This window comes from Rhipicephalus microplus, unplaced genomic scaffold, assembly GCF_043290135.1.
Source record: "Rhipicephalus microplus isolate Deutch F79 unplaced genomic scaffold, USDA_Rmic scaffold_12, whole genome shotgun sequence".
Classification (NCBI taxonomy): Eukaryota; Metazoa; Arthropoda; class Arachnida; order Ixodida; family Ixodidae; genus Rhipicephalus; species Rhipicephalus microplus.
The window spans coordinates 23,330,146-23,357,761 of NW_027464585.1; the positions used below are offsets into that span (position 1 = coordinate 23,330,146).

Below are 27,616 nucleotides of genomic sequence, written 5' to 3' on the forward strand. Positions count from 1 at the left end.
TAATTACGACTCCCCTTTTAACTTCCTTATAACGAGGTTTGACTGTCAGTCTGTTTGAGCGAGGGCATGTAGTGTTTCTTCATTGTGCGCTTGTAAGCTGTTGAGGTACGACTCTTTCATAACGGTATACCCTCGCACTGTTCACCTCAGGCCGCAGAGCATGTTGAATATTTATTCAAGAATGGACGAAACGGAGTGTGGGCACGAACGAAAGGGGAGCTTGCACAAGGTGTGCCGAAATGGCTGTTTTATTGGCATAGATGCATTTCTCATCTGTATGAATCATTAAACGTTTGCTTTGCTCCACTCTGCTGGCAAATACATCTTTATTCTACAGGGTTAAAAGCAAATCATGAAAAATAAATGTTTTGTAACATTATGTAGCCCTCTTTTGACTTTATTTAAGCTGTAATGTGCCCACCATGACATATGAACTAAATATGAAGTAAAAAAAAATGGTACTCTGCTTATGAGAGACCTCTCAGATGAAGAAGCACAAACTGCTACCTGGTACGTGTCTCTTACAAAGGGGTTCAGCTGTATTACCTTTACATCGATTGATCATTTCCTGAAGTTTAACAGCTTGTCATACTGACTCATTTAATGAGAAGCACCCCAAAGTATAGTAAATTTTAAAACGTAACATATTTCACAGGTTATCACTTGAATTCTACCAAACCTCAGATGCTGCTACAATTTTCAATGTTGTTTCCACTTCCTTTGATCTGTAAGAACTGACTTTTGAGCAGGTCTTGTTTCAAATAAAAATTATATATATATAAATATTATGCAGGTTGATCCTGCTCAACACACACATAAAAAAGGAACACGAAAACGCAAGGAAGTGCACAACACAAAAACAAGAAAGTGCACTTCCTTGTATTTTCGTGTTCCTTTTTTTTTTCTTGCACTGATTGTCAGGAACTTGTACCAACTAGACCAATTTACTACTTTACTTTTGAAGGCTAGTTGGATCACAACAAATATGCCCATTTTTCCATAAAATATGTGACATTATACTATTCAAATTTAATTTTAATTTATTCGAATAATCACTGTTCACTTTGAATTCGCTTCACACCTCAAGTTCACTATTCACACAAGCCTACTTAAAGGCCACTCACCAGGCCCCATACCAAATTTTAGTTAGACAGTGGAAGTTGCTGGGTGTCCGGTGAGGAACATTTTGCCAGAAAAATATTTTGAATCGGTTCATCACGAGCGGAGAGAACGGGTTTATTGAAGCGGCGCGAAACGCGGATGAGAGGAGGCGAGCTCGAAACCCTTGCCGCTCCTCCGCATAGCCTTCGCAAGCCAAAGCTCTTCCCCATCCTCTCAGGCATCCGACCAAGAGGTCACGTGCGCATGACGTGCCCAAAAAGTCCAACCCCCGAGCACGCGAGTGGCGTTGCTTTGTTGACCAGTGTTATTTTGTGGTCTTTTGCCTGTTTCTGCGGGATTGTTCGAAAACGCTGGCGCTGTAGAATAGATGAGCACAATGAGTGCGCGAACGCCCAGGTGTGTTCCACAGCAGTTGTCTGCTAGATGCGCTGACTGCGGGTACACGAACGCATGCGAAACGCCGACACATTGGCCCCGCATCTCGTTGCAATTCACGAGAAAAAAAATGAAAAAAAAAAAAGACGCTCACATTCTCTTATTGTGTCTCATTGTTTATCTAGAGCTTTATTATTCTCCTCAAGCAACAAATTACATAAACTTCGCATGCCGTGTTAAATAATTTTCGCCATGTCACGTGCCACTGTTTGTAACGTCAGAGCAGAGTCGTCTACGTAGAGGACCAACGTCACTGCATTGCCATGTACGTAGGGCCATTCATACGCGCACGTCATGCCCTCATTCTCTGGGCGCGCGCCGGCAGAAGGGATGGGGAGATGCGTTCATCTTGAAAATTGACCGATTTTCGTGGCGCGTAGCGTTGCAAATTTTGGCACACGTAATCATGAACGCCTCGTCTATGCATTGCGCTTGCCAGCTCAAAATAGTCAAACCTGGAGGGTGGCCCTTTAAAATTAGGGGTGTGTGAATATTTGGAAGTTTCAAATATTCGCTGAATATTGCTCTTGTAATATTCGTATTCCATTCGATAACCACATACTTAAAACTTTTGAACATTCGAAATAACTCGAATCTTCCTCAAATATTCGATGGTCACAAATATCAATTTGCATGTGTCACTGTGAAAAACTTACGATTTTTGCTAATTTGTGATAAGAGCCTCTGTAGATGATACAATGATTACTACGACTTCAACATGAGTGCAGCGATTCTTGCATGGAAATTTATGGGAGCGTGGTGACTGCTACCGACAAATGCGATGGCATGTCATCGTGACAATACCAATCTTAATCAATCAAGTGCCCTCGCCGCCCGAAGTTGTGGCTCCATTAACAAAAAGGCACATTTGGGCGTCTTTGTTTATCACACATCAGTAATCATGTATATTGCGTGCTTACCGTAATTACTCGAATCTAACGCGCACCTTTTTTCCGGTTAAGTGAGTTCATAAATCGCATGCGCGTTAGAATCAAGTACGAACAAAAAAATTACGGTCAATCTATTGCCATCGCAAATCCGAAATGGCCGCCCCCTACGTGCGTCGGCATGGTGCGTCGGCTATTTCTGCCTATGTGTTTACCATGTGCGGCACTTCGTACGTGTGCTGAGGAGTTCGTCATCTAGTAGTGCATTAGCATAGACGACGTGGAAGGGCCGACTCCAAAAACTCGAGTGCACCACGATGCCGCTTTTAAAAGAAAAGTCATCGCGTGTGCAGAAACGGACGGAAATCGGGCCGCATCGCGGTCGTTCCCGAAACGTGCATGCGGGACCGGCGGAAACAAAAGCAGAAGATTGTCGACAGCAAAGCTTCACGCAAAGGCTTCAGTGGACCACAGCAGGGTTGGTTTCCGCAAATTAAAGAGCTGCTCGGCGAGTATGTGCTTGAGGAGCGAGCGGCACAGCGGCCCGTGACGACAGAACTGCTCCCAAGTGTGGGCTATGCAATCAGTCTTAGAAAAAGGTCTAATGCGGAGCCAGTTTAAAGTGAGCAGGTGCTGGCTAATTAACTATATGAAGAGACGAGGCTCTTCCCTCCGAAGGGGAACATGCATATGCGAAAACTTATGCGGAGAAGTACGATGAAAAGCTTTACAGTTTTCAGAGGTTCGTCCTAAACTTGCGGCGCAACAACGGCTACCTGCTTGGGCAAATCTGGAATGCCGATCAGACGCCTCTTTACTTCGGCAATAATCACTTAGAAAGAAGTACACGGGTGTTACCTGTGCCATGTTCATTCCTCAAGTTTTCTTATCACCTCAATAAGCTGTACACAATTCTCAGCCAAACCGCGCTTACCAATTAAAACAAGCTTCGAGGCTGTAGTGGATCGTTGTGTGAAGATTACAGCCACTGCATGAACCTTTCAGATTATTCTGGAACCTACGTTGCCATTAGTGATAACGCTTGATGTTTGATGGCAAGTATATAAATTCCGACATGCTCCACCGTTTGTCAGTTGATTGACGGCCGATGCTCCGTTCCCCCTATCAGTGCAAGACTGTTACTGTAATCAGACTTTCCGTTTACATGGCACAGGTTCGCCCAAATAAACAGTTTGATCTCAACCTACAGTGTGCTGTCTTCGGCCCTGTCATGGCCCTGTGACACCTGTTACACAATCAAACAATTAACCTCATGTTCGCTAGTTATTATGGCATGTACGAAAGCTGTTTTTTTTTTTTTGTAATAAAATGTTACCGCATAAAAAAGGTTCCCAGAGGTTTTTTCAACCTGTGAATTGAACCCAACCCATCACAGTCACAAGCTAAACTATTACAGTCTTATGCGTTCTGGCAATAAAGTACAGATGGTGACATTTTTTTATTTTTGAGTGTAATAACTGACTTCAATAACAATTGCACTGTTTCCAACATAAATATATGATTGAGTGAAAGATTACTGGTGGAAAAAATTTCACCTCTTTCTTATTCAATATTCGATTTGCATTCGAAGCTATGCATTCGTATTCGATTTGTATGCGAAAATTTCGATATTCGCACACCCTACCTTAATATACATTATTAATGTAAGCAACATTCATATACAGCGGCATTTTAGGCGATGCATTGGTGATGTAGAGATTTTGGTGCGGCGGCAGCGCAGTTGATAAAATACCAGTGCCAGCGAGTGTGCCGAAATGCAGGTGCACGCAAATGCAGCCCTCGAAAGTGTGCCTGTCAGATGCCTATTTTCATGTATCGTTCATAATGAGTTTTTCATCGATCAGTCGTTTCTGGATGGTAATTTCAACTTTTGTCTAGGTCACTTGATGCTGGCAGAAGTCAAAGTTTTCTTTCATCGTTTCATGCATGAGTGTCGTTGCCTGCGTACACAGAAATGTAGCGCTGCTAAGCACATGGAAGCACTAACACAAAATTTTAAAGGCAAGATAACTTGTGGAATAGATTTGCGCAGATGCACACGCATCATATGCAAAATATTAATGAATAATATAGCACAGAACATATTTATTATCAATAGCGAAGAACATATCACACAACTGCGCACAAAACATGCCTTCGGTTTTCGTGTAAACAAAAGTTTGTGTTGGCTGCTGTGATCCTTTCAAGTGCTTTCTCCTTTTCAACAAAAATAAGGGGCACACTTGCAAGGGAGTAATGTTTGCCTTGGCAGTGCATTTTCGGACGCATACTTGGATGCAAAAGCGTTAAATCCGAAGTGACGAACAGCCGAAACAGGGCAGCAATGTCCACATGGCTGCCTTCATCAGTTACACACTTCAGTTTCACACACATGCTAAACTGATGCTCAGGTTTTTCTTGACCTGGTGCAATGTCACAAAACATGTTGGAATCTGCTGAAAATGAAGACCTTTCATCCACAGTCTGCACGCAAACATGAAACTCGCCCGATACATCAGGGTGGACGAGCAATCACTTTCTGTCCATTTTGCCAGTAAAAAAACTACTATCACAAGCACATGATGGTGGCGGTGGTAATAAAGGAAGCAAGGTGCGGAGGACGCGTCAAGCTACTTAAACACAGGAGTCTTGTGACATGATCACATAGGAAATGAAACTGCATTATAACAAATATAGCAGCTTTTGCACTGCCCTTATGCAATACAAGTGTAGGATTTGTGCATTCATCAACAAATGAAGGTACACTGATGTAACAGGCATTTGTTTTCTTGATATGTACTTTCAACAATTCGGCATTTATTTATTTCAGACTTTTTCTGGTCCCGCGAAATCTGAATTCATGAGCTTTTGCAGTACTAGCAGAACAGGAAAACAGTGTTATGGGCATGTTGGTGTAGCACACAGTGCAAATAACGACAGCAAGAAAACACAGCGTCGAACTTGAGTGCTTGTTTTCTAGCCATGTTCCCATTGTTCTTTGCACTGAGTGTTGGGCAAGAAAAAACAAGAAGGAAAATTTCTCTGTACTTTAAGGTCCCTTTCCCACGTGGAGGGAAGAAGAAGCCAGCATGCAACAGAAAGGCAAAGAAAAACAGTTCAAATAGGCATGCCATGCTTCGGTAGACTCCTTTTTCCCTGATAGGTGTTTGACAAGGCTTTCATTATCTATACAAGACAGGTGACATACAACAAGACATGGCTATAGAGCATTTACGAATACCTGCAAAATCAGCACACGCGAGAAAATGAACATGCACACTTTCCCTATTGCCCAGCTGTCTACATAGATTCCCCTGTTCTGACATCATTAAGACTAACGAGTGTCAATGCATGAGCAAGATTGATAACCTGTGCTAGGCTCCCCAAAGTTCTTATCTCAGATGGACAAGTGTGTCCAGAAAACCAACAAACAAGTGCTCATCTGGACTCAACAATCGCTAGCATTTTTCACCCCTTGGACACTAGATTGATGGGTTGCCGCAAGTCCAAGCCAACGTTACGTGAGTAAGTTGGCCTAGCAGCAATGCTTCCTGTACATGCTTGTCACTTGAAGGGGTCCTGCAACACTTTTCCTAGTAGCCAGGTAACAGCTTCACTAAAAAAGTTTATTGCCTCACGGACCAACTACCACAAAAATATTTAGAATAAGCCCAGTATCAGCTGAGTTGCAAAAATTTGACGCACGCTGCAATTGTGTTCCCTCTGCTTTCGTTCCGACAAAAGAACTGGAAACTAAGCAGGGAGAGATAGCACGGGGAAAGAAGGTACATTACATGCCTCGTGACCATTAGCACTTCCGTTCCTCAAATGTACGGCTTTTCAGTGCAATTGTGCTTGCATGCGTGGACAGCCTACTGTGGTGGCCTCAGGAATGGTCGAGCGTGCCATGCTCAAATAACTCAATGGCTGATACTTGGCCTGCGACGCAGTGATTTTTGAGCCTGTGGTATCATTTGTCAAGAGAGGACAGCGTGATTTTAAACTGACTTTGACAATTTATTGTAAATTCAAGGCGAGGTGCAGTGCTAGCCTGTTCCCAGGAGCCTCTACTACTGATCAGCTACCGATTTTCTGATCATGCTCAAAAAGGCTTCTTTAAAAGCATTGGTTGGCCATCTGCACTTACCCGAGCTTCCCCCTACTCCTTCGGCAACACCAATCTTGACGTCCTGCAATCGAAGGCAACAAAACATTGTACTGTAAAAACATACACATGGCACATTAAAAAATACTGCAAAATTCCAAGGAAGCACCCCCTCAAATTTCCCAATTAAATTTAAATTTATGTGTCCTTCTGGAAAAGCTCCCCTTCCTACCCTGTCAAGGCTTCATCTTGAAGTACTCGGGCCTCAAATGTTTTCAAGTTTGCCATTTTCATGGCCTTCCCCGAGTTGCAAACACGACGTTTGTGCTCCGTCAAAGAGTTGTAAGGCCGCTTTTATAAAGCGTGCACTCGCGAAACACGTGCATGGGACCCTTGAGCACTTTTTCCAGGTGTAAGTAAAACTTTCTACTTGGTTTGCATGCTGTGCGAATTTTTTTTAAGTCTAGGTAACGAATTTATTTTCTCAGTGCCGAAAATCTTTTGTGCAATTCTTTCATAATAATGACCAAAAATACTCATACAGTGTGTACGGTTCGCCCTACAACCAATTGAACCCCATTTGGTTACAAAACGTATGCTCTCACAAATTTTAGTCCTATGTTGACGGCAGTCACTCGATAAAAGACTCAAAGAAGGTGCACATTATAAATGTACTTCTACAATACCGCCATCACATCGGGTAACCGTCAATTATAGTTAAGCACCATCCACTGAAGTTTATTTATGTAGCACTGTCAAAGATTACCATCCTCACGAGCACAAGCGCGACATATCTGCTTAGTGCTTCTGGTGTTGTTAACAACCATGCTGATATTAGCATCATTACTTACACTAATAAAGGGCACAAACACTTGGTTGGACTCATCTTCTGAGCTGGAAAAGAAAAAAACAACTATTAGGCAAACATACCCGTTTCAAATTTATACATAACAATATCTGATTCAATAATTAAGTTTAACAAGCAAATTTATACTATTTGTCGTTGTGAAAAATTCCACATGATGAGCACCGAGAACGTGGCAAATATCGGGACTTGGCGTGGTGACAAAACTCACCCGAATGACAAGAAGGGATATTGTGGAGATGATTGCTGTACTATTTTATGTCCAAACCTAATGAAACTGAATAAATAACAGCTTTTTCAGGCTGATTTCAAATACGCATTAGTTTTTAATCGAAGTAAACTGGTTTACCAGATAGACAAAGCTGCATCTTTCTTGTTTTTGCAGAATTCCGAAAATTAATTGAAAGCTGTACATCCACACTAGAGTTGTTGTCAAGCCTGCAGTCTTGATAATTTCCATGCACAGCGCTTTTAGCAAGTCCCTGACATTCATGCAATTCTTGTGGCTCGCAAGAGCGTTGGCCATGATCATGACCCAATGATATCGCCACTTGTAGCCAAAAGTAAAAGGACACACACACACACGCACAAAAAAAAAACGACTTCGTGTAGATTGACAGGCTGTACTATGAGGTGCCTGACCATCATAATTCATTATTAGAGAAGAAAATAAAGGTTTAAGTACCATTTTAAAAGTTCATGCCGGAATATCTGCCATAGGTAATATTTCAAGATGTATTTCTCATATTTTTGTGACATTGGCTGGATCAATTTTTTTTGAAACTTTGTATGCTAGGTTTATGGCACTCACAAATGACAATGTCCTTCATTTTTATCAGTTAGAAGCTATGTAGAAGCTGGTAGAGACAAAATCTATGACATCACAATGTTTGGTGTGGGAATCTCAAGGTGACGTCTCCACTGGCATTTTCTTTTCGCACCTTTCCTTGCTTACCAAGCGACGTGTGGCGCTAAGAGTGGTGTGCTAGGACTGTGAAATTGTAATTTACTAATAAGTCTATGGTCGTGAAATCAATGACAACAGGTTTGAAAAAAAAAAACACCAGTTGCAGTTGATTAATAGTACAACGGACTGGGTGCCACCAAATACCCTACAAAAATGTAAAGCTTGCTCTTGGTCCGAGCCAGAAAACACGCATTTGAGCTGAACGCTCAAATGCGGAGGCTGTAAGAAAAAACACATCACAGTATTTTCAAGTGAAAACAATGCAAGCCACAAGATCACTTAAGTTCTGAGGAGTCTATACCATAATTTAGCACAACTCGGTAATCCCTCCAAACATTCATGTTGTGTAGGCTAGGAGTGCCAGCGTAAACCCAGAGGCAGGCTGGTGGAGAGGCCAAGTGATGAGACGGAGTGTACAGTGACGACGACACAAAGACGGAGACTAAATGCTCTCCCGCATTTATTGAAGGTGGTCTTATGAAAAGCAAGAAGAATGATTGGCTAGCGTGACGTCACCCCGCCGGGTAGCACAGATAAAAGCACATCAGTGCATTAAGTTGACCAGTGGATGAGCCTCCACTATATTTACTTGCATAATTTGTGCACCTCTGGTATTTGGCCAGCTTTACTACAAAAAGAATACTCTCATCAAACTCCAAGGAACCTGTGAATTTTGTTTGAATTATATGCCTGTGGGTACACCACACATTATCATTAGGCATTCATTTTATCACATTTAAACATTTTTTAGGCGTTTTCAAACCCTAACTGCACCCAATGAACAAAAAGAAGAGTTGTAAGGTCCACAAGTTTATGGGCCATTCACTGCTGATCAAACCTTTTAAAGAAATCTGTGAATTGCCAACTGCTTTTTTGCTATATGTGCCTTCAGCACAAACCTCCCTATACCAGTTGAGAAGCATCAGGGTACATAGATGTGCTTCATTTGAAACATTTGATTACTATCAAAGCATTTTTCCTCAAAGGCCTAAGGCCCTTATTCGTTATTTTTACACTGTTAGGATGATATACGCATAGAAATATTTAAATGGTGGGAAAGCAGCAGATATTTTCTAGTATGAAACTGCAAAAAGTATGAATTAACCAAATGATGACCTTGAATTAAGAGGTTTTTAAATGCATTGAAAGTATAAAGGGCCAACCAAAAAATTCAATTTTGTTTGAATTATTTGAAGCTAGGAATTGTCAGAGTTTGAATTATCGAGAGTCTACTGCATTTACTCGCATATTTCGCACTCCCCGACTCACCCGAGCCAGCTCGTCGGTACGCACACGAAGAGACGTTGGACCTTTGGACGCTTTGGGCAAACGTGCCCTTCAGTGAGCAAGCAAGCTTAGCCCTACATGAAACGAGCAGCGAGAGCCAAGTCCTTTTTTCCAAAGACTTTCCTCGAACTACGATCCCTAGAATATCGAACACATCCACCGAAATGGGTTGCCAGATATGCTGGAGCCTTCCTCTATTTAACTCCCCCATTTCTTCCCCCATAAAAATGCAAGTGCGCGGCACAGCATTCTGCACTAGAGGCATGCGAGGGCATATCAGGCCAACTGTTCCCCTGGCTCTCTGAGTTCGCTCTGTTACGCATTGTTGTTCAGAAGTTTAGGTTTTGCCGTTCATCCGTTGCGTTTTTATTGTTGCCTTGCAGTTGACTACAATAATTATATATGTATACTATATGATGAAATTCTTGTTCGTTCTTACAACATTTGCTGAAGGAGACACAAACTGTGCCGTCACCAAGTGCATTAGCATAAAGTTCTTAAACCTGCAACATTCGCTACGGCAGAAAGTAGAAAAGTGTGCGCTTGCTAATACAAGTTTCCCGCAATCGAAGACGACTTTTTCAATTATATAAAAAAGATTAGGTCCTCAGATATTGCTGTGTCGATCGTGGGATCCGTTTTCTTCCAGCACTGTCAAGAGGGGCATGAATAAATGGGGCATTCGAAGGCACTCAATGAAACTGACGATGATGCACTTCGGGAGGGCTGTGACAGCAGTCACCGTGATGATTATTAGTCAGACCTCTTGGCTAGTAACTCTGACTAGACTGTGTACGATCGAATCTGGTTGCTAACTGAAATGTGTGGCAATTCTGTTAAAAAAAGGGGGGGGGGGGGGGATGACATTAATTTCAGGTCTGGCGGTCACATGCCACCAGTTACCAACGGGGTGGGTGCTCTCCCAAGCGACTACAAGTTCGTTCTGCAGAGCACCAGGCCAGAAACACGCTTGTACCTATTTAGCCAGTAGGCACCTGGCGGCAGCAATTCTCTGCCTCCCATAGCAGCAGCGGATGCTCAACTATTTCACCAAGGCTGTGGTGAGTTTAGGTACGCCCAGGGGCCTTCGCAGAACCTTATGGTGCTACATTTCGTGATGAGTATCCAGAAACAACCAAGCACCGGGTTGGTGTACTCCTCTACCCATTGGAAAAAACCAGTGGGTTCCCAGTCGGCACTGGAAACCGAACCGGTGCCTCCAGCATTAGAAGCAGACACTCTAATCATGTAGCCACCACTGCGGTGGCTAAATGGTAGCGGCTGCTGACTGAAATATGTGGCAATTCTGTTAAATAAACAAGTGCCCTTCGCTTATGTGTCAATTTAGTTTCCTTTTTTCTTTAATCCATATACCACATGCGTTAGGACTATATACTATTCCACATACTGTAAAATGTGGTACATAGTGGTACATAGGTAAGAACAGAATATATAGCTCGCCCCCCCCCCCCCCCCCAACTTTGAATCTCTAAAAAAAAGAAAAAAGGTATCGCGGCGCAATCTTACCTTGGTAAATACAACCAGCTGCACTGCGGTGACATTTCTATTTATTTGGACACTAATCCAATGTAGGTAGGTAAATGCCAGAAGGCCACAAAGTGCCGTCACTCAGACTCATCCGTACTCGAGTTTGACGACGTGTTTTTCACTACTAATGTCCCAGAGTGCATCGGCCTCCATTCTATCCGATGCGTTACTGATGGAGCATATGCAGAAAGACGGAAGTGTGCCGCCTCAGCACCAAGCCCTTTCACTCCATAAATCAGCGCAACCACAATGGTGATCCCTTGAATTGCCCTTCGTGAGCCCAGAGTTGCGCGCTATCTCGAGAGCTTTCACGCGGATGCACTTTGCCGTTACAGTTAGCAAGAAATTCGGCGACCAGCGTTTCAAGTTTGGGGTGCATTGCAGTTTCTCCTTGAAACGATGTTTTTTTTTGGCTGCTGCAGGATGTGATGCACTGCTTATGGCTCCTTCAGTACTGAACGCATTTCTCCGATGCACCGAATTCTCATTGTGCTGCCAGGTTGCTGTGGGATTTGACATATTCAATAATTTTTTTAAAAGCCTATCATAAACTGCCGTCGACTACTGCTCATTTCTGAAGGAAATAGAAAAAGAATACAGCAGACCGACAGCAGACAACTGAGGCAAAATGGCATTGCTAGAACACTATAGTCCTTGCTATCCATAGCCTTGCCTAACAGCACTGCTGATGTTCACTAGGGCAAACAAGGCTTAGGACTTCAGCTGCCCCTCGTTGGGAGATTTCCCCCTTTTTTTTTCTGCCTACGACTGGTATATAAGACGAGGGTCGACTTGTCATTCTGTTTTCACGAAAAAAAACAAAACAAAAAAAAACTCGACCTATATTTCAATTTTTACGGTACCCTTGGATGAATTGGCGAAATGTCTACATAGTTTGAGCACTCCCTTTGCAGAGCTACAAACTTGCAGAAAAGTGCGAAAATTATGCGAGTAGATGCAGTAGTTGAAGTTCAGCACCATTGTTCTTTCACAGCAAGAGTCCTGTGCTGGCAGACTTGATGCCTTCAGGTAGCATCAGAGGGTTAAGCAGTTTGGAAAAAAATCACGTGCTACACATGATGCCAGCTGGAAGAAGGATACCTACAAAAAGCACTGGCTAAAGCTCCCAGAAACGCACACGTCCGTCCGTCCGTCCCTCCGTCTGTCTGTCTGTCCGTCCGTCTGTCTGTCTGTCCATTTGTTCATACATCTAGTGAATACTCCAAGTACTGCGATCTCGCATCTTTTCATCATATATTCATCATGTACAAACACCGCCATCCAGCTGACATTCCAAAGACTAAAACAAGAATTGGCTACTACATACAGGAGACGCACGCCCCACGCCTTGATTAGTTTTGCCCCTAATATATCCAATTACTGTATTTACTCACATAATTTGCACCCTCGCATATTTTGTACACCCCTAATATTTTGCCTGCTTTACGAAAAAAAAAAATTGGCCTCGTATTCGCATGTTAATCTACAGATGTCAGTGAAAGACGATAGTCTTGCATGTGGAGAGAGTAACAAAACATTTATTTGATGTTCTGCCCAAGAAAATCAGTAAATGGTACAGTCAACTGCCGATTTTTCGGACATGCCCGATAATTCGGACACCTTCGCGGCACCGCCACGAGCCCCATAGAATCAATGTATAAGGAAGTCCAAAATTCCGGACGCTCGAACCCCCCGGAGTCCAACTTTTCAGACTTTTTTGACGCGACAAAAAGTCACAAACCACCACTGACCTGCAGTGGAAACAACCACAACTGCATCACACGCGATTACAATCGCATAACTGAGCGCGCCGGTCTACTGTGGCGGCATCTGTTGCTTGGACTGATTGATCGTTAGCGGAGAAACCCACACGGCCTCCAAGATTCTTAACACTGGCCGTGTTTATCGTACAATCGAAACTATCCACCCGAAAATTTTTTGCCGCCAATAAAGTTTTTTTTCCTTTAGCGCTTGTGCTCGTGCGTGCCACTCTGGCTTCCTGCACAGCGCTTTCGCGAAACGTTCAACCACTTCGAACTAGAACTAACCGTCGCACACCGATTTGGTCTGGCCCCGCTGGCTATCTTGAATGTTTACCAGCACCACCTCCGGAGTACCTGAGGCACCGTCGCCTGCCGTAGCGCCGTTTTATTTATGCAGCCCACATGGTGTTTGGCTTCGACGCTCGTCAGCAAACTCCTTTGTTCACATCGTGAGGATTTCGCTTGCCTGCAATGGCCCCCCCTCCGCCTTCGTCGTCCTTGCCGATGGCATCAAAGCGTGGAAAACAGTACCGTCGGCTAACGATGAAGAAGAAAGCCGCCATTGTTAAGTTAGTGAAGAGTGGCCGATCACAGGCTTACGTGAGAAAGGAGTTCGGCATTTCCAAGCAAACAGTTTCCGATTTCCTGAGGAACAAAGACAAGATCTTGGAAGCGGCCGAAAAACCGTCTGGTGCCCAAAAGATGAATGCAAGCCAAGGTGTTCATTTTTTTTATCGGCTCTTTTCAGAGCCACCCAACTGATGCTTTGGCAGAGTTCCCGAAGTCTGGTACTTCGACCTTGGCCTTCTTGATCCGAAAAATATCAATTAAATGGTGCGTTTTTTGCTTGCATTGAGAAACATTAGCAAAATGGTGCGTTTTTTTTGCTTGCATTGAAAATTATCAGTAAATTAATGCATTTTTTTTTTGCTTGCATTCATTTTTTCGGACTGCCCGAATTTTCGGACGGTTTTTTGCTCCCTAGAGGGTCCGAAAAATCGGCAGTTGACTGTATTCTGGAGGCGCTGCGTTAGAGTGCTTCAAGCGTGCAGCGGAGGCGAACGAGCGCGTTAAGTCACGTCACACGTGAGACATGAGCGCCATCTGGCAGTTTTTTTTTGAAAAACAAAGCGCATGGCCCTGAGACGGGCGTGCGCGCCCGTCTCAAAGGGGATAAGGTGTAGAAGGCAAGGCTGGGTAGGTGCCACCACCATTCGACTTAGCAAAGCGTTGGAAACACTCGCCTTTTCGTGCAAGCGTTGCATGGTCAGCGCAGCGTGATAAACGCTACGGTCCTTAGAATTACTTACGTATGCCTTTTTTAGTAAAAGACGCACATGCAGAATATCGATGTGTTGTTTTGGTCACCAAGAGATGTGCAATAATTGCTTTTTAACTGACAATCGCACAAGTATGAACGCTTAATCTTGAGCGACATTGGTGAGCGCTGCGGATGGGGTCAGCCGTTTGAGTATCGGCTGGTGCTGTTTAGAGTACCCAGTTCGCGTTAGGTGTAAACAAACAGACAAATGTACAGACAGACAGGCAGACAGACCAAAATTTTTGCGTCGAAAGTGCCCAAGAAAGACTATCGTCTTAAAAAAATTATTACTCGCATATTTTACGCTCCCCGACCTGTCCGAGCTGACTCACTGGCACGTGCACGAAGAGACTCTGGACCTTTGGATGCCTTGAACGGGCGTGCGCCTCGCCGAGCAGGCGGACGAAATCAAACGAGCTGCGAGTGTGAAGCCCCTCCTTACAAGGACTTTCCCCGAACTAGGGTCCCTAGAACACCATACCCGCCAAAGTGTTTGTCCCCCTCCCCTACCTCTACGATCTCTACTATGAGAATGTACGCTCGCGTCACGGCACAGACAACTTTTTGCATCGGAGGCATGCGAGCGCCTGTCACGCCAACTGTTCCCCTCGTTCTCTGCTTCTGCGCTTCAACTGGGCCTGGTCGATTTCTCAAGTTTGGGTTTTGCCATTCATCCGTCACGCTTTTACTTTCTCTTGCGATAGCTTAGGGAATGCGGCCTACGAAGATTACATATATAGGCACAATTTAAGCGCGTTGTTGTGAAGTTTGCTAAAAACAACTGGAACAGTAACGCTGCCAAGCACTTCAGCGTAAACTTCAACATGTGATGATTGGCGCGATCGGTACAGGAGAAAGCAAAGTGCGTTCTGCTAATACAAGTTTTCTGCCTCTGAAGAGGGCCTTTTCAATTATATGCGAACGCTTGGGTCTTTTGGTATCACAGTGTCCTAACACCTACTTTCTCCCAGAATTGTCGGAAAGAGCTTTAAGAAAACGGGGCATTTGAACAGGCTCTACAGAACCGAGGACGATGCGCAATGAGAGGGCAGTTACAGTGGCCGCGACAATGATTCTCAATTGCAACTTTCGATCAGCAATCCCGACTAGACCGTGCGTGACCTCATCAGACTGGTTAAGGTACGTGCTAATTCTGTTTAATTAACTGCATGCATCTGGACTATTGCACTTTATGTCATATGTGTTTGCGAAATCCCCGTGCAAATTGCGCACCCCCTTCACGAAGCCCTAATATTGTGAAAAAATGTGTGCAAATTATCCAAGTAAGTACGGTATGTGGATGAAAAAATTACAGTTGCCGTAACTGAACTGGTACCGTGAGAAATCATTGAATTAAGCGGGTTGTCAAATTGACAGAACATGCCAAAAAGTGGAATTTAAGGAGAAATTGTTCAAACTAATCATGGCTTGTCCTTTGCTGCGCCGGCTAGTTTGTGGCTCTTTCATTAAAACCTGGTCACAACTTTGATGCAAACAAGAGAGAATTTCAAGCTTAACAGCTGTCACCAAAAAAAAAAAAAGGACGTGTTGACCTGAAATGCAACGCTGCGAAAAACAAGACATTTTTAATGCAACACCGTAGTGACTAGCGGGCAGCATGTTGCCTGCTCCTCGTTGCGTCAGCACGTCATGATGCGACCATTCGCCCATTCTTTCTGGTAAAATAAAGAATTTCACATTAGACAGTGTGAAGAAATTTGCGATGTGCTTTGACTGGAAAACATCACTATTGAAGCTGTCGACCCGAGTTTTCGAAGTAGGCTTTGCGGGCAAGCACTCCGCCAGCAGTGCAAGTGCGCATGCAGATTGCTGGAACAATTGGCACTCGGAGGTTCGCCTGTATCGCGGATTTCTTCAGAATGTCCTCCTTTATTATTTCTTTCCATTCCCAGAAATAATCGATAAATCGTGACACGCTGAGGTTGCAAGAAACATGCAATATGCTGCCCGCTCGTCACTGCTGTATTGCAGTGAAACATGTCTTGTTTTCCACAGGCGCATAATTCAGTTGGTCACGAAGGCCAGTTTTTTTTTTTTTTTATTTAATTTTTCGTGCTGGAAGTAGGGAGGCAGGAGTGCTTCAGCTAGCACTCATTAGTATAGCTCAGGTATCTAGCCTAGTGGCTCTTAAGGGCAGTTATTTTCTCAAATTTGCGGTAAAATCAGGATCAGGAATTGGCACACTGCACCCAAAGTTTTCGAATTAACCGCACTTGTGCCGACGGCTGCTTCAAATTATCCGCTCAAACTTACATTGCGAAATATGGAACCACGGAAATACTTTGAATTAAGCGGGATTTCGAATTACGAAGGTTTTACTATACATTGAAAAAACCGCCCGGCCTGTGCGGTAGGCGCAACACAGTCACAGAGAAAACTAGAAGAGCTGCCTTTCAGAGCCTTTTCAAAACACTCATTGGGTAACTACTGCAAGCACACTTGCTTGGTACCCATTAGTGCATTAATAATAAACTATTGGGTAGTAGGCCGGCATTCGCTATGCTATTTTTTGTCATTCTTCTGAGAAGCGTGGTATCCGCTAAACACTTGCTAGAAATTTTGTGCCAATTGTCCATGCAGTGGCTGACGACGCTGAGGAATTATGGCTGAAGTGGGTATGCACCACAGTTAGTAGGAAAACAAGAACAAGCTTTTGTAATGGGCTGGAGCATTGGACGGCCCACTCATTAGGCTAATCACATTGTGCGACGGTTGGTTGTTCTATAGCTGTTGTAAAACAGCTTTACAAGTCATATTAATGTGATAGCTTTCCCGACATCAAGCCTACCTAAGGCAAGTTTGACAAGTCACAAGCACTGCAGTAGCTCAGTGGTAGAATACTGGGCTGGCACCCAGTGGACCCGGGTTCGAGCTCCACTGTGCCATTGGTGCTAGGTCATGCCTGCCTAAGGCAAGTTTGACAAGTTACAAGCACCAGTGTAACTCAGTAGTAGAACATTGGGCTGGCACGCAGTGGACCCGGGTTCAAGCCCGACTGTGTCATTGGTGCAAGTTTTTTTTCACTAATTTCGTGCGATGTGGGTACTGACACAGACGGCGGCAGACAACATGCAACTGCGCGTGAACCGAGTTGTTATCTCATAACAGCTTTGGCTGTAAAAAATTGTGGAAAGTTAGCACCAAGTTGTAAAAAGCTTGGTGCAGCGAAGATGGTTGATCCTCAGCTTGTCATGCTGCAGCACGGCAATTACAATACCAATGGCGATTGCACACAATGAACTTGGCCGAAGAAGTGGCAGCCAAGAAATGGCAATGGGATGACCCAGAACATACAAGGCTTGCCAGTCTGAATGTGTCGAAATCACAATCCCTGAGCCATGATGTAAGAAACTGTAGCAGTTGCTATGGCAATGGCTAGGCAACAGCTGCTGCCCAGTGTGGTGGCCGTTAGGCTATTTTTAGTGCATGAGGTACACAGCTGTGGTGGTGTTTCTGGCAACGATGTAGCAAGGGTTTTTCCTAACGAACATCTTACTAATGGCTTTTACAGCTTCGCTGCAAAAAGCAGAGCACAAATGATAGCCCCTATGCCTCCCTTGGCTTCAGTGTTTGAACTAGGCTGATTGTAGCAGAGAAACAAGCCCTTAACTCATTTGCTAGAGACTTTCATTGTTTAACCGTGTTTAACTGTGCGCAAATGTTCTCAAAATAGAATTTCACTCTAGCGAAAGGCAAGGGGAGACTAGAAGTACGGATGATGGAACACCTGTTCGGTGGCCGATGGTTGATCATGGCTTCGGCAATGGGCAGCTGCAGCGTGGCGTGTGCCGAGGACAGGTAGTCGGCCGCCCGCTGCTCGGCCTCATCCAGCCAGCCTTCTGCAAACTGGGAGGAGTAGCAATTGTCTACGGCGCACAGGTGCCGCAACAACGGCCCACTTGCTGATCCTGCAAAACATCAGAGGTCATATGTAAGCTGCATAGTCAGCAACACGAAAAACTAGAGGCTACTAAACATTAGGGCCTTGCCTGCGTTATAAATCCATAAATTTGGCAAGACTTGATAATACTGCACGAGTCTTCAGAACCAGTAAAAAACAACAAATACTAAGCAATAAAATTTGGTCAAAAGTACCACGATACTCAAGTAAATAAATTGATGAGAACTAACGGGTTAATGAAGGAAGGTCTTTTGTTCTAATTATGATACAAAAACAAGAAAGTGAATTCCAAGATTGCATAATCTATCCGTTCGTCTGTCTCGCCACTTACGTTTGGGTGCTCTTGAGATCCGAAAATGTGAAGGGCTCTGGAAATTTCAACCAGCAGGGCTTCTTTAACTGTGCACCCAAATCTGAGCACAGGGGCTTACAGCATTTTCGCCTCCATCAAAAATGCAGTCTCCACGGTTAAGATTAGAACAATTTAGGAACGATGAGAACAGACCGGTAAATTTAATGTGAAAGCGTCAAAAAAAAAAAAAAAAAAAAAACTGACATCAGCAGCGTCGACCTGATGATTTCAAAGAATAAGTGTCAAAGTCTCAGCAGAAATCGAACCCAAGCGTTCCGAGAGGCAACGAAGTATTCTAGCCTAGAGCCATCTCAGGTCTCAGAATTGGTTTTGAAAAAAACACTAATGTTTGTGAAATGTCAACTGCGGTTGCAGTGCTGGCATCTATTTCATAAAAATTACATATGTACTTCTACGATACAGCCGCTACATCGGGTTACTGTCAATTGCAGTTAAGTGCCATCCACTGAAGTCAACTTATGTAGCACTGTCAAGGCTCACTGTCTTTGCGAGCACAAGCGCTACATACAGTTGCCGACCAATTTTTTTAACCTGACAGGGATCGCGAAATAGTCCGAAAAATCAAACAGTTCGAAAAAATGGTCAAGCAGTGAAAATGAAGTTTATTCAGATCAAAAAGCCTTGAGAAAAACCCCTATAATGCCATGCTTCATGCTGTTCTTGGGGATAAGATAACTTGATTTTATTTGGACTACAGTAACGTCGCTCGCAATCGCGTTGGCAATCGCTGCCGCTGACCCGTCGACCATTGCGGGCGGCAAAGTTGGTGGCTCTATGTAACCATGCCAAACAAAACTTGATGCCGGTCGCGAAAATATGCATGCAACTTCTCGCCTGTTTGGTTAAATTTAACAAGACGGTCTGGGTTTATTTTTCCTGCGTCAACATCACACAGTATCTGAGCATTTTTAGCATTTCACCACTCTCAAAACGCTACCGCCGCAGCTGCGATTAAACCCACGTGTTCCAGGAGTAGCCGAGCACTGTGACCACGGAGTGCTACTGAGCAACCACGAACAACAGGGAGCATGTGATGCGCACGACGGCTCAAACACATTCGGCATACCAATAACACGACCCCGTGCGCAATGACAACCAGAACAACAAACGCCCAGAAAATAAAAACAACCACCGGCGTATTATTGACGACGATGAAGCTCACTGAAAAAGAAAAATATTGCAGTTTTGCTAGCCAAGAAAGATTAGATATCGCCTCCGAAACTGAAAGATTGTGCGCGCTTCCAATCTTGGAGGACACAACTAGCCAAACTCGACCAATCGAACATGATGGCTTCCAAAATCGAGTGGCATAGCTATGGTGGCTAGAAAGGTTTTGCTAGTGTCATGAACAGGTGCCTTCCCGAGCGGCGGAGGAGAAACCGGATTCTATGCACCGCGATGCGGCGTTGTTTGTTGCTGGTGCGTTGGCAAGTGATGGAGGAGGTTGACGACAGGGTGCAGATGGCGGCAGTGAAACTGTGTCCCTGCCGCAAAACTGCTTCCGAAAACACATAATTTAACCAAGATGTTATCACTAATTATCTTCGTGGAAAGGGCAGAAAGAAATAAATATAATTTTTTACAATTAATATAACTTTCTTCAGATGCACAAACTAGGAGTTCAACGTATCTTTGCCGCAGGCACACGATTTTAGTTGTCTTAATGGGATGGCATCTGCTTCACAATGCTGTTTCACCAGTGCTTTCCTCCCTCCCTCCCCCCCCCCCCCCCCTCATCAAGGTGGATGTTTCAGCTGACAAAGGCTGCAATGGTCAACAAGTAACTGCCAGACTAATAAAGCATTAACGAAAAAAAGTATGCAACAGAGTACGCACTTTTTTTAGAGCTGTCCCAATTGTTATTTGGTAAACATACCTGCCTTATTGTGCTCTCTACGCACGCAGAAAGCAGCTGCGACAAAGTTCCTTGAAAATAAGAGTGTCATTTGCTTAGGTGTGTGTGCAGGTGGTAACGAAGGGGGGACAGCTGCCCTCACAAAGAGGGGGGGAGGGTGCCAAGTCTGCCCCATACATTCGATTATTAGGGAGGGAAACTGCTGCTGCCATCCACCTCTGCCCTCCTCCAAGGCGGATGTTTGAGCTGGCAAAGACTGGAATGGTCGTATATAGTCACTGCCGGACGGATAAAGCAACTAAGGAAAAAAAGTGCACAGGAAAGAGGCCGCACCTTTTTTTTTTTTTTTTTTTTCAACTGAGTTAATCGTCTTTGCCAATTGTTAACTTGGAAAAATTAATGCATTCACTTTATATTGCTCTTCTGCATATGCAGAAAAGAGCAGTGACAATGTTCTTTGAAGACCAGCATTTGAAGCTTAGGTTGTACGCACGTGGAAGAGGAGTGGGACAGCCGCAGTCACTGGGCAAGAATCTTCCGTGGGAATTTTGATTTTGTTTTTGCAAAGTCTCGTTGCAAATAGGGGCACTGAGAAATCGAAGTTTGCATCCAGCTATTTCTTGGCTTTTACTAACTATTCTTCCTTTTTTTTATTTGTTAATGTAAGTACATCTATTTCGTTTGTCACAGCTTTTTAATATGTTCAATACTTATTCTTCATGAGTGCATGAATTTTAATTTATTGTCTGCTGATGCTCATCTTTAATTAATTATTTATGACTTAGTGTTTATTTCACTAAGGTATACCTGCTACTTTTTTTTCACGGTTCTGTTTTTTTCACATTCTGGATCAATACACTTGTCCTTGCATCTTTCTATCTGGTTGTTATATTTTGTTTTTTATATAACAGCTATAAATATATATGAATATTGATCTATTTATACTAAAACGCAAATGTGCGGAAAAGAATGTTAATAAAATGGGACTGATGCCCTGAATCTCTTACATCTTCATTACGTGCACGCTATATATCCCACTTGTATGTGCTGTTCAGATTAATATAACCTGTCGGCATACTCTGAGGATTAGTTTTTTACCCTTCGTTTACAATTTATTGGCCCCCTGTGCGATGAGCACAGCGTCATTGTATCGTTGCCACAAAGCTTGTTTTAAACGAGAAACACTCGCGAGCGCGAACTTAGAGATGCGTAAATGCTGCGCACCAACGAGCGGTTGCACCCTCTGGAGGCTGTATTGTAAACTCTTCTAGCTTTGCTACCTTGTTCACGTCAATAGGGAAAGCTTTCTAGCCACTATAGCATAGCTCAAGACAGTCGACTTAGTCAGAAAAATCGAACTGTGTTTTCATAAATTTGTCAGACAAATTGGTTGCAAAAGTGCATCAGTGCAATAAGAACCTTGACAGTGCATGTGAAGTCCGAAATATCCAACAAGTTCGAATTTTTGGAATTCGAAAAATACATTGGCAACTGTATCTGCTTGCCACTTCTGGTGTTACTAATAACTATGTAGATGGTGGCATCATTACCATACCTGCCATGTTCAAGGATTCTGAATCCGGGAGATTTTTGTAACGGGGAGAGGGGGAGAGTGCATTGAATTATTTGCTCCTATTTTTTTGTCGGCACAAAAAAAAAACTAAAGACAAACAAACAAACAAAAACATCCAAAGAAACAAGAGGGGGTGGGGTTCTCAATCAATCTTATAGTGGCTTGGAGTGGCCCCACACGAGAGTAGGGTTTCCCGGCCACTAAGGTGAGAGTCTCAAACGATCAACACAACTAGCAAAATCTATTTCTGTCAAAACAACTCGGGTATATCTTCCTGGGGCACACGTGAAAGGATGGGACGGCACAGCTGGCTGCCACAAAGGCGCTGGTTAAAGCTTTGCTCGCTACTACAGTGCAGTCCACTTATAACGATACCACATATAACGATATATCGGTTATAACGATGGGTCGACTTAACAGTCTCATTTTATGCATTGGGGCTATGGGGAAAAAAACCATATATAACGATATGTTATCCACCGCATATCGGATACAACGATGAAAAGTTTGCCGTGGACGGCATGTTTCATTCAGAATAATCGTAACATTTAGATTGATAAGTTCTTCTGAAACGAACTATGCCGAGACAAGACGAAAAGTTAGCGTAGGCGAGTACGTATCTGCCGCCACTGCAGGACAGCGCCGGCAGCGCGTCCCGGCCGTTCAAAAAGCCGAGGAAAGCATCGCGAGTTGGCGCGACGCGCTACAGATGGCGCCAGCTGTGTCACGTTTTGCGCCTCGCCGCGTGTCGACCGCGGAGAGGCTGAGAGAATTAAAAAAAAAAAAATGCGAAAAGCAAAGCGCCGCGCTCGCGGCTCCCCGCCTTCTACAACGGCAAGCCGGCAAGCTACTCGTAGCTTGCCGAACGAAAGCGGGAAAGAGATAGAAAATAAAAAAAAAAGCGAAAAGCAAAGCGGCGCGGCGGCATCGGGGCGGGGCCTCGTTGGCATTCCGGCTGTGTACCTCTGGCTGTGCTTTCTTCCTCCCACTGCTCCCACCCCGCCGTCGGTCAGTCTCTCTTCCTAAGCGAACCCGTGATGCGTTCTTCGGAGTAAGAAATAAAGTCTTCTTGTTTTTGACATCCTACTATCTACAATATTTATTAATTGGTGAAAATAGCGAAATGAAGCCTGGAGCTACAAAAGGTACGTCCGGCGACGATTTTTTGGCGGCAGTCCAGATATAACGATCACCGGTTATAACGATCATATTTTTAGGTTTTCTCGATATCGTTATAAGTGGACTGCACTGTAGATTCTTTTGACAGGAATGCCAAAATGCGCCTGGGCACTTTTTATTGTGATAGCAAATTATTTGAACAGTGATTCACTGTATATGTATGTATATGTATATATATATATATATATATATATATATATATATATGTATATATGTATATATATATATATATATATATATATGTATATATGTATATATATATATATATATATATATATATATATTGTCACGTAAAAGTGAGGGTAGCCCGAAGACAGGAGACCGGGAGGTTAGTAGAAATAGAAGGAGATCCGTTTATTTGGCGGACTTGCGCCCACTAAAGGAAAACAGATGCGCCAGCTTAGCGGGTGGCGAACAGCGCGTTCGACGGCCGTCAGGGAACAGAATGTCCCACTGGAACGCAAGGCGCGTTCACCATCCGAGATACAGTCGCCGTAGCATCTGGCGCTACGGCGACTTCTCGCGGCATTGCTCCCTTCCTGAACGTAAGCATCGACCCGATGCTTTGTTTAAAATAAAACCAAAACAAAAGGATAGCCTGTGCAAAAGTAAATGGCAAATAAGCACGAATCACGCACACATAAACAAAACAAGAGATGCAAACAGGGAGCCTCCTTTAGCGCGCATGATAGGGCTTCAAACGGGCAACGTGTACCACTTCTTGTCGTGCGCGGCGTCGTTGGGATGAGCTAGCCCCATCAGGGACCACTTCATAGTCCACTTCACCCACTTGACGGATGACTTTGTATGGGCCGAAATAACGGCACACGAGTTTTTCGCTTAGTCCTCGGCGGCGAACGGGCGTCCAAACCCAGACTTTGTCACCTGGCCTGTATGTTAAATCGCGTCTCCGCAGGTTGTAGCGTCTTGCGTTGTTTCGCTGTTGGTCTTTTATGCGCAGGCGAGCAAGCTGCCGGGCTTCTTCTGCGCGCTGAAGGTAGGCAGCCACGTGTAGGTTGTTTTCATCGGTGACATTAGGCAGCACGGTGTCCAGGGTAGTAACGGCATCCCTCCCATGGACGAGATTAAATGGTGTCATTTTAGTGGTCTCCTGCACCGCGGTGTTGTAGGCGAAGACCACGTAAGGCAGAATTAAGTCCCAGGTCTTGTGTTCTGTGTCCATGTACATAGCGAGCATATCGGCAATGGTCTTGTTCAAGCGTTCCATGAGACCATTTGTCTGCGGATGGTACGCAGTTGTTCTTCGGTGATCTGTATGACTGTAATGTAAGATTGCCTGAGTAAGATCAGCCGTAAACGCCGTTCCCCTGTCTGTTATTAGTACCTCAGGTGCGCCATGACGGAGGAGAATTGATTCGACAAAAAATTTGGCAACTTCTACGGCTGTGCCGTTCGGAAGGGCCTTAGCTTCAGCGTATCGGGTAAGGTAATCAGTGACCACTATGATCCACTTGTTACCGGATGTTGACGTGGGGAAAGGTCCAAGCAGGTCCATACCAATCTGTTGGAATGGTCTCGATGGGGGTTCAATTGGCTTGAGAAATCCAGCTGGTTTTGTTGGAGGTCTCTTCCAGCGCTGACATTCACGGCAACTCTTGACGTACCGCGCAACATCTGAGGAGAGGCGGGGCCAGTAGTATCGTTCTTGAATTCTGTGGAGTGTGCGTGTAAAACCGAGGTGGCCTGCAGTGGGTTCGTCATGTAACGCTTGTAAAATTTCTTCTCTGAGGCTGCTTGGGACGACAAGAAGGTAAGCTGCCTTATTCGGGGCGAAGTTCTTTTTAACTACCACCCCGTTTTGCACACAGAAGGAGGATATCCCACGCTTGAACAGTGCAGGCGGTATGGAGGCCTTTCCTTCGATGTAGTTGATCAACTGTTGTAGGATCGGGTCTGAGCGCTGCTGTAATGCAAAGGTGCTGCTGCTGATAGGCCCAAGAAAGGCATCGTCGTCTTCATGGCTTGGTGGTGCGCCGACAGGGGCTCTTGAGAGGCAGTCTGCGTCGGAGTGCTTACGACCAGATGTGTAGACTACCTTCACGTCAAACTCCTGAAGCCGTAGGCTCCATCGAGCGAGGCGGCCAGAAGGGTCTTTCAAACTGGCCAACCAACACAACGCATGATGGTCCGTTACAACCTTGAAGGGTCTGCCATACAAGTATGGGCGGAATTTCGAGGTGGCCCATACTATCGCAAGACACTCCTTCTCAGACATGGAATAGTTCACTTCCGCTTTCGACAGTGAGCGGCTTGCATACGCGATGACGCGCTCGCAGCCCTTGTGCTTCTGAACGAGAACGGCACCTAAGCCGATGCTGCTGGCGTCTGTATGTATCTCAGTTTCGGCATTTTCATCAAAGTGACCCAGCACAGGCGGCAACTGTAAACGTTGTTGAAGTTCTTTGAATGCCTCACGTTGCTCAGCTTTCCATTCGAAAGGGGCGTCCGATTTGGTGAGCTGCGTCAAAGGGTCAGCAATGTGTGAGAAGTTCTTGACGAAGCGCCGGTAATAGGCGCACAGTCCTAAGAATCGGCGCACTGCTCTCTTATCTTGCGGTTGAGGAAACTGTGCGCTAGCGGCTGTCTTCTTGAGATCTGGTCTTACGCCATCTGCTTATAACATGGCCAAGGAACTGTAGTTCTTCATAGGCAAAATGGCATTTTTCTTGCTTCAGTGTCAGCCCTGATGACTTAATTGCGTCCAGTACCGTCCGGAGCCTTTTCAGGTGGTCGCTAAAGTTGGAGGCGAAGACGACCACATCGTCCAGGTATACGAGACATATTTGCCACTTGAGACCTGCTAGTACTGTGTCCATTAGACGCTGGAAGGTTGCTGGAGCGGAACAAAGTCCAAATGGCATCACTTTGAACTCATACAATCCATCCGGCGTGATGAAGGCGGTCTTTTCTCGGTCTCTTTCATCAACCTGAATTTGCCAATACCCTGTCTTCAGATCAATGGACGAGAAGTACCTTGCATCACTAAGACGATCTAGGGTATCGTCGATCCTTGGGAAAGGGTACACGTCCTTCTTGGTTACACTATTCAACCGTCGGTAATCGACGCAAAACCGAAGACTTCCGTCTTTCTTTTTGACAAGGACGACTGGTGCCGCCCATGGGCTTTTCGATGGCTGAATTACATCGTTGTGTAACATTTCCTCAACTTGCTCTCGGATGGCCTGACGTTCACGTGCCGACACACGATAAGGGCTTTGATGGAGAGGGCGGATGTCTTCTTGTGTTATGATTCGATGCTTTGCCAGAGAAGTGTGTCGGACCTGTGAAGAAGTGGCGAAACAGTCATAACGTCGAAGGAGGTTCTGGAGCAGTTGCTGCTTGCATTGAGGCAAGGAAGGGTTAATGTCAAATGACAGCTGCGAGTTGTGGGTCTGTGGGGTGATGGTCGCTGGATTCGAAAGGGCGAGGGTGTCACTGACTTCCGTGATTTCATCGAGAAAGGCAATGGTCGTGCCTTTGGCCAGGTGACGGTGTTCTTGGCTGAAATTTGTTAGCAGCACTGGGCCCTGTCCATTCCGGAAGTCCGCAATGCCTCTTGCGATTGCGATATCACGGCCAAGCAAAAGCTGTATGTTACCTTCGACGACGCCATGAGCATTTTCGGCAGTACCAGTGGTTACGGAGATTAGGGTCGTTGATCGGGGTGGGACGCTCACGTCATTCTCGAGCACACGGTGGGCTGCGCGATTATGTGGTGCCGAGTATGAATTTACGGCTTCATCCGAGGAGAGTTTGATGGATCTGGACGCCAGGTCAATAACTGCGTGATGTTGAGTCAAGAAGTCCATGCTGAGAATGACGTCACGGGAGCACTGTGGGAGCATCAAGAAAGTGGCAAGGTATGTGTGACCATCGAATGTCACCCTTGCAATACATCGCCCTGATGGGGTGAGGAGGTGGCCTCCCGCTGTGCGGATCTGCGGGCCGTCCCAAGCCGTCTTAACCTTCTTCAGTTGTGCTGTCAATGGCCCGCTGATGACCGAGTAGTCAGCTCCTGTGTCAATCAATGAAGTTACCGGGTGGCCGTCGATAGATACTTCAAAATTGGTGGCACGTGGGCTGGAGTTGCGCGTTGGTTTTGGGTTCGGGTCACGGCTTCGTCTTGTTGCTTCGTTTTGCTTCGTCTCGCGGCTTGGGTTGTTGTGCGTTGTCGTCGTCGTAGATGATGTGCTGTCGTCATATATGGTCGTCGGTGGAGGGTCTTCGGCTTTTCCTCTTGAAGCAACCTCACCTCCAAAGGTTGCTGGTTTTAGTTTCCCCTACGGGGGCTTGGGGACCTTCTTCGTTCGTTGTTGCTGCGGTTCGGTGACTTGAAGCGTGGGGATGGCGGTGATGGAGAATGGCTGGACAAGTACTCTGTATGGCGCAAGTA

General features: G+C 44.9%; 1 protein-coding gene across 3 annotated transcripts in view; it reads right to left on the reverse strand.

Annotated features, from left to right (window-relative positions):
- KrT95D (phosphofurin acidic cluster sorting protein KrT95D) overlaps nucleotides 1-27,616 on the reverse strand; it is a 296,804-nt gene that overhangs the window by 103,339 nt on the left and 165,849 nt on the right. For all 3 annotated transcript variants that reach the window (XM_075882410.1, XM_037418020.2, XM_037418021.2), the window contains 3 exons: nucleotides 18,049-18,229; nucleotides 7,401-7,443; nucleotides 6,592-6,634 (listed from right to left, as the gene is read on the reverse strand). In XM_075882410.1, the coding sequence (XP_075738525.1) occupies nucleotides 6,592-6,634; nucleotides 7,401-7,443; nucleotides 18,049-18,229 (267 nt within the window). The remainder of the gene's footprint in view (nucleotides 1-6,591; nucleotides 6,635-7,400; nucleotides 7,444-18,048; nucleotides 18,230-27,616) is intronic.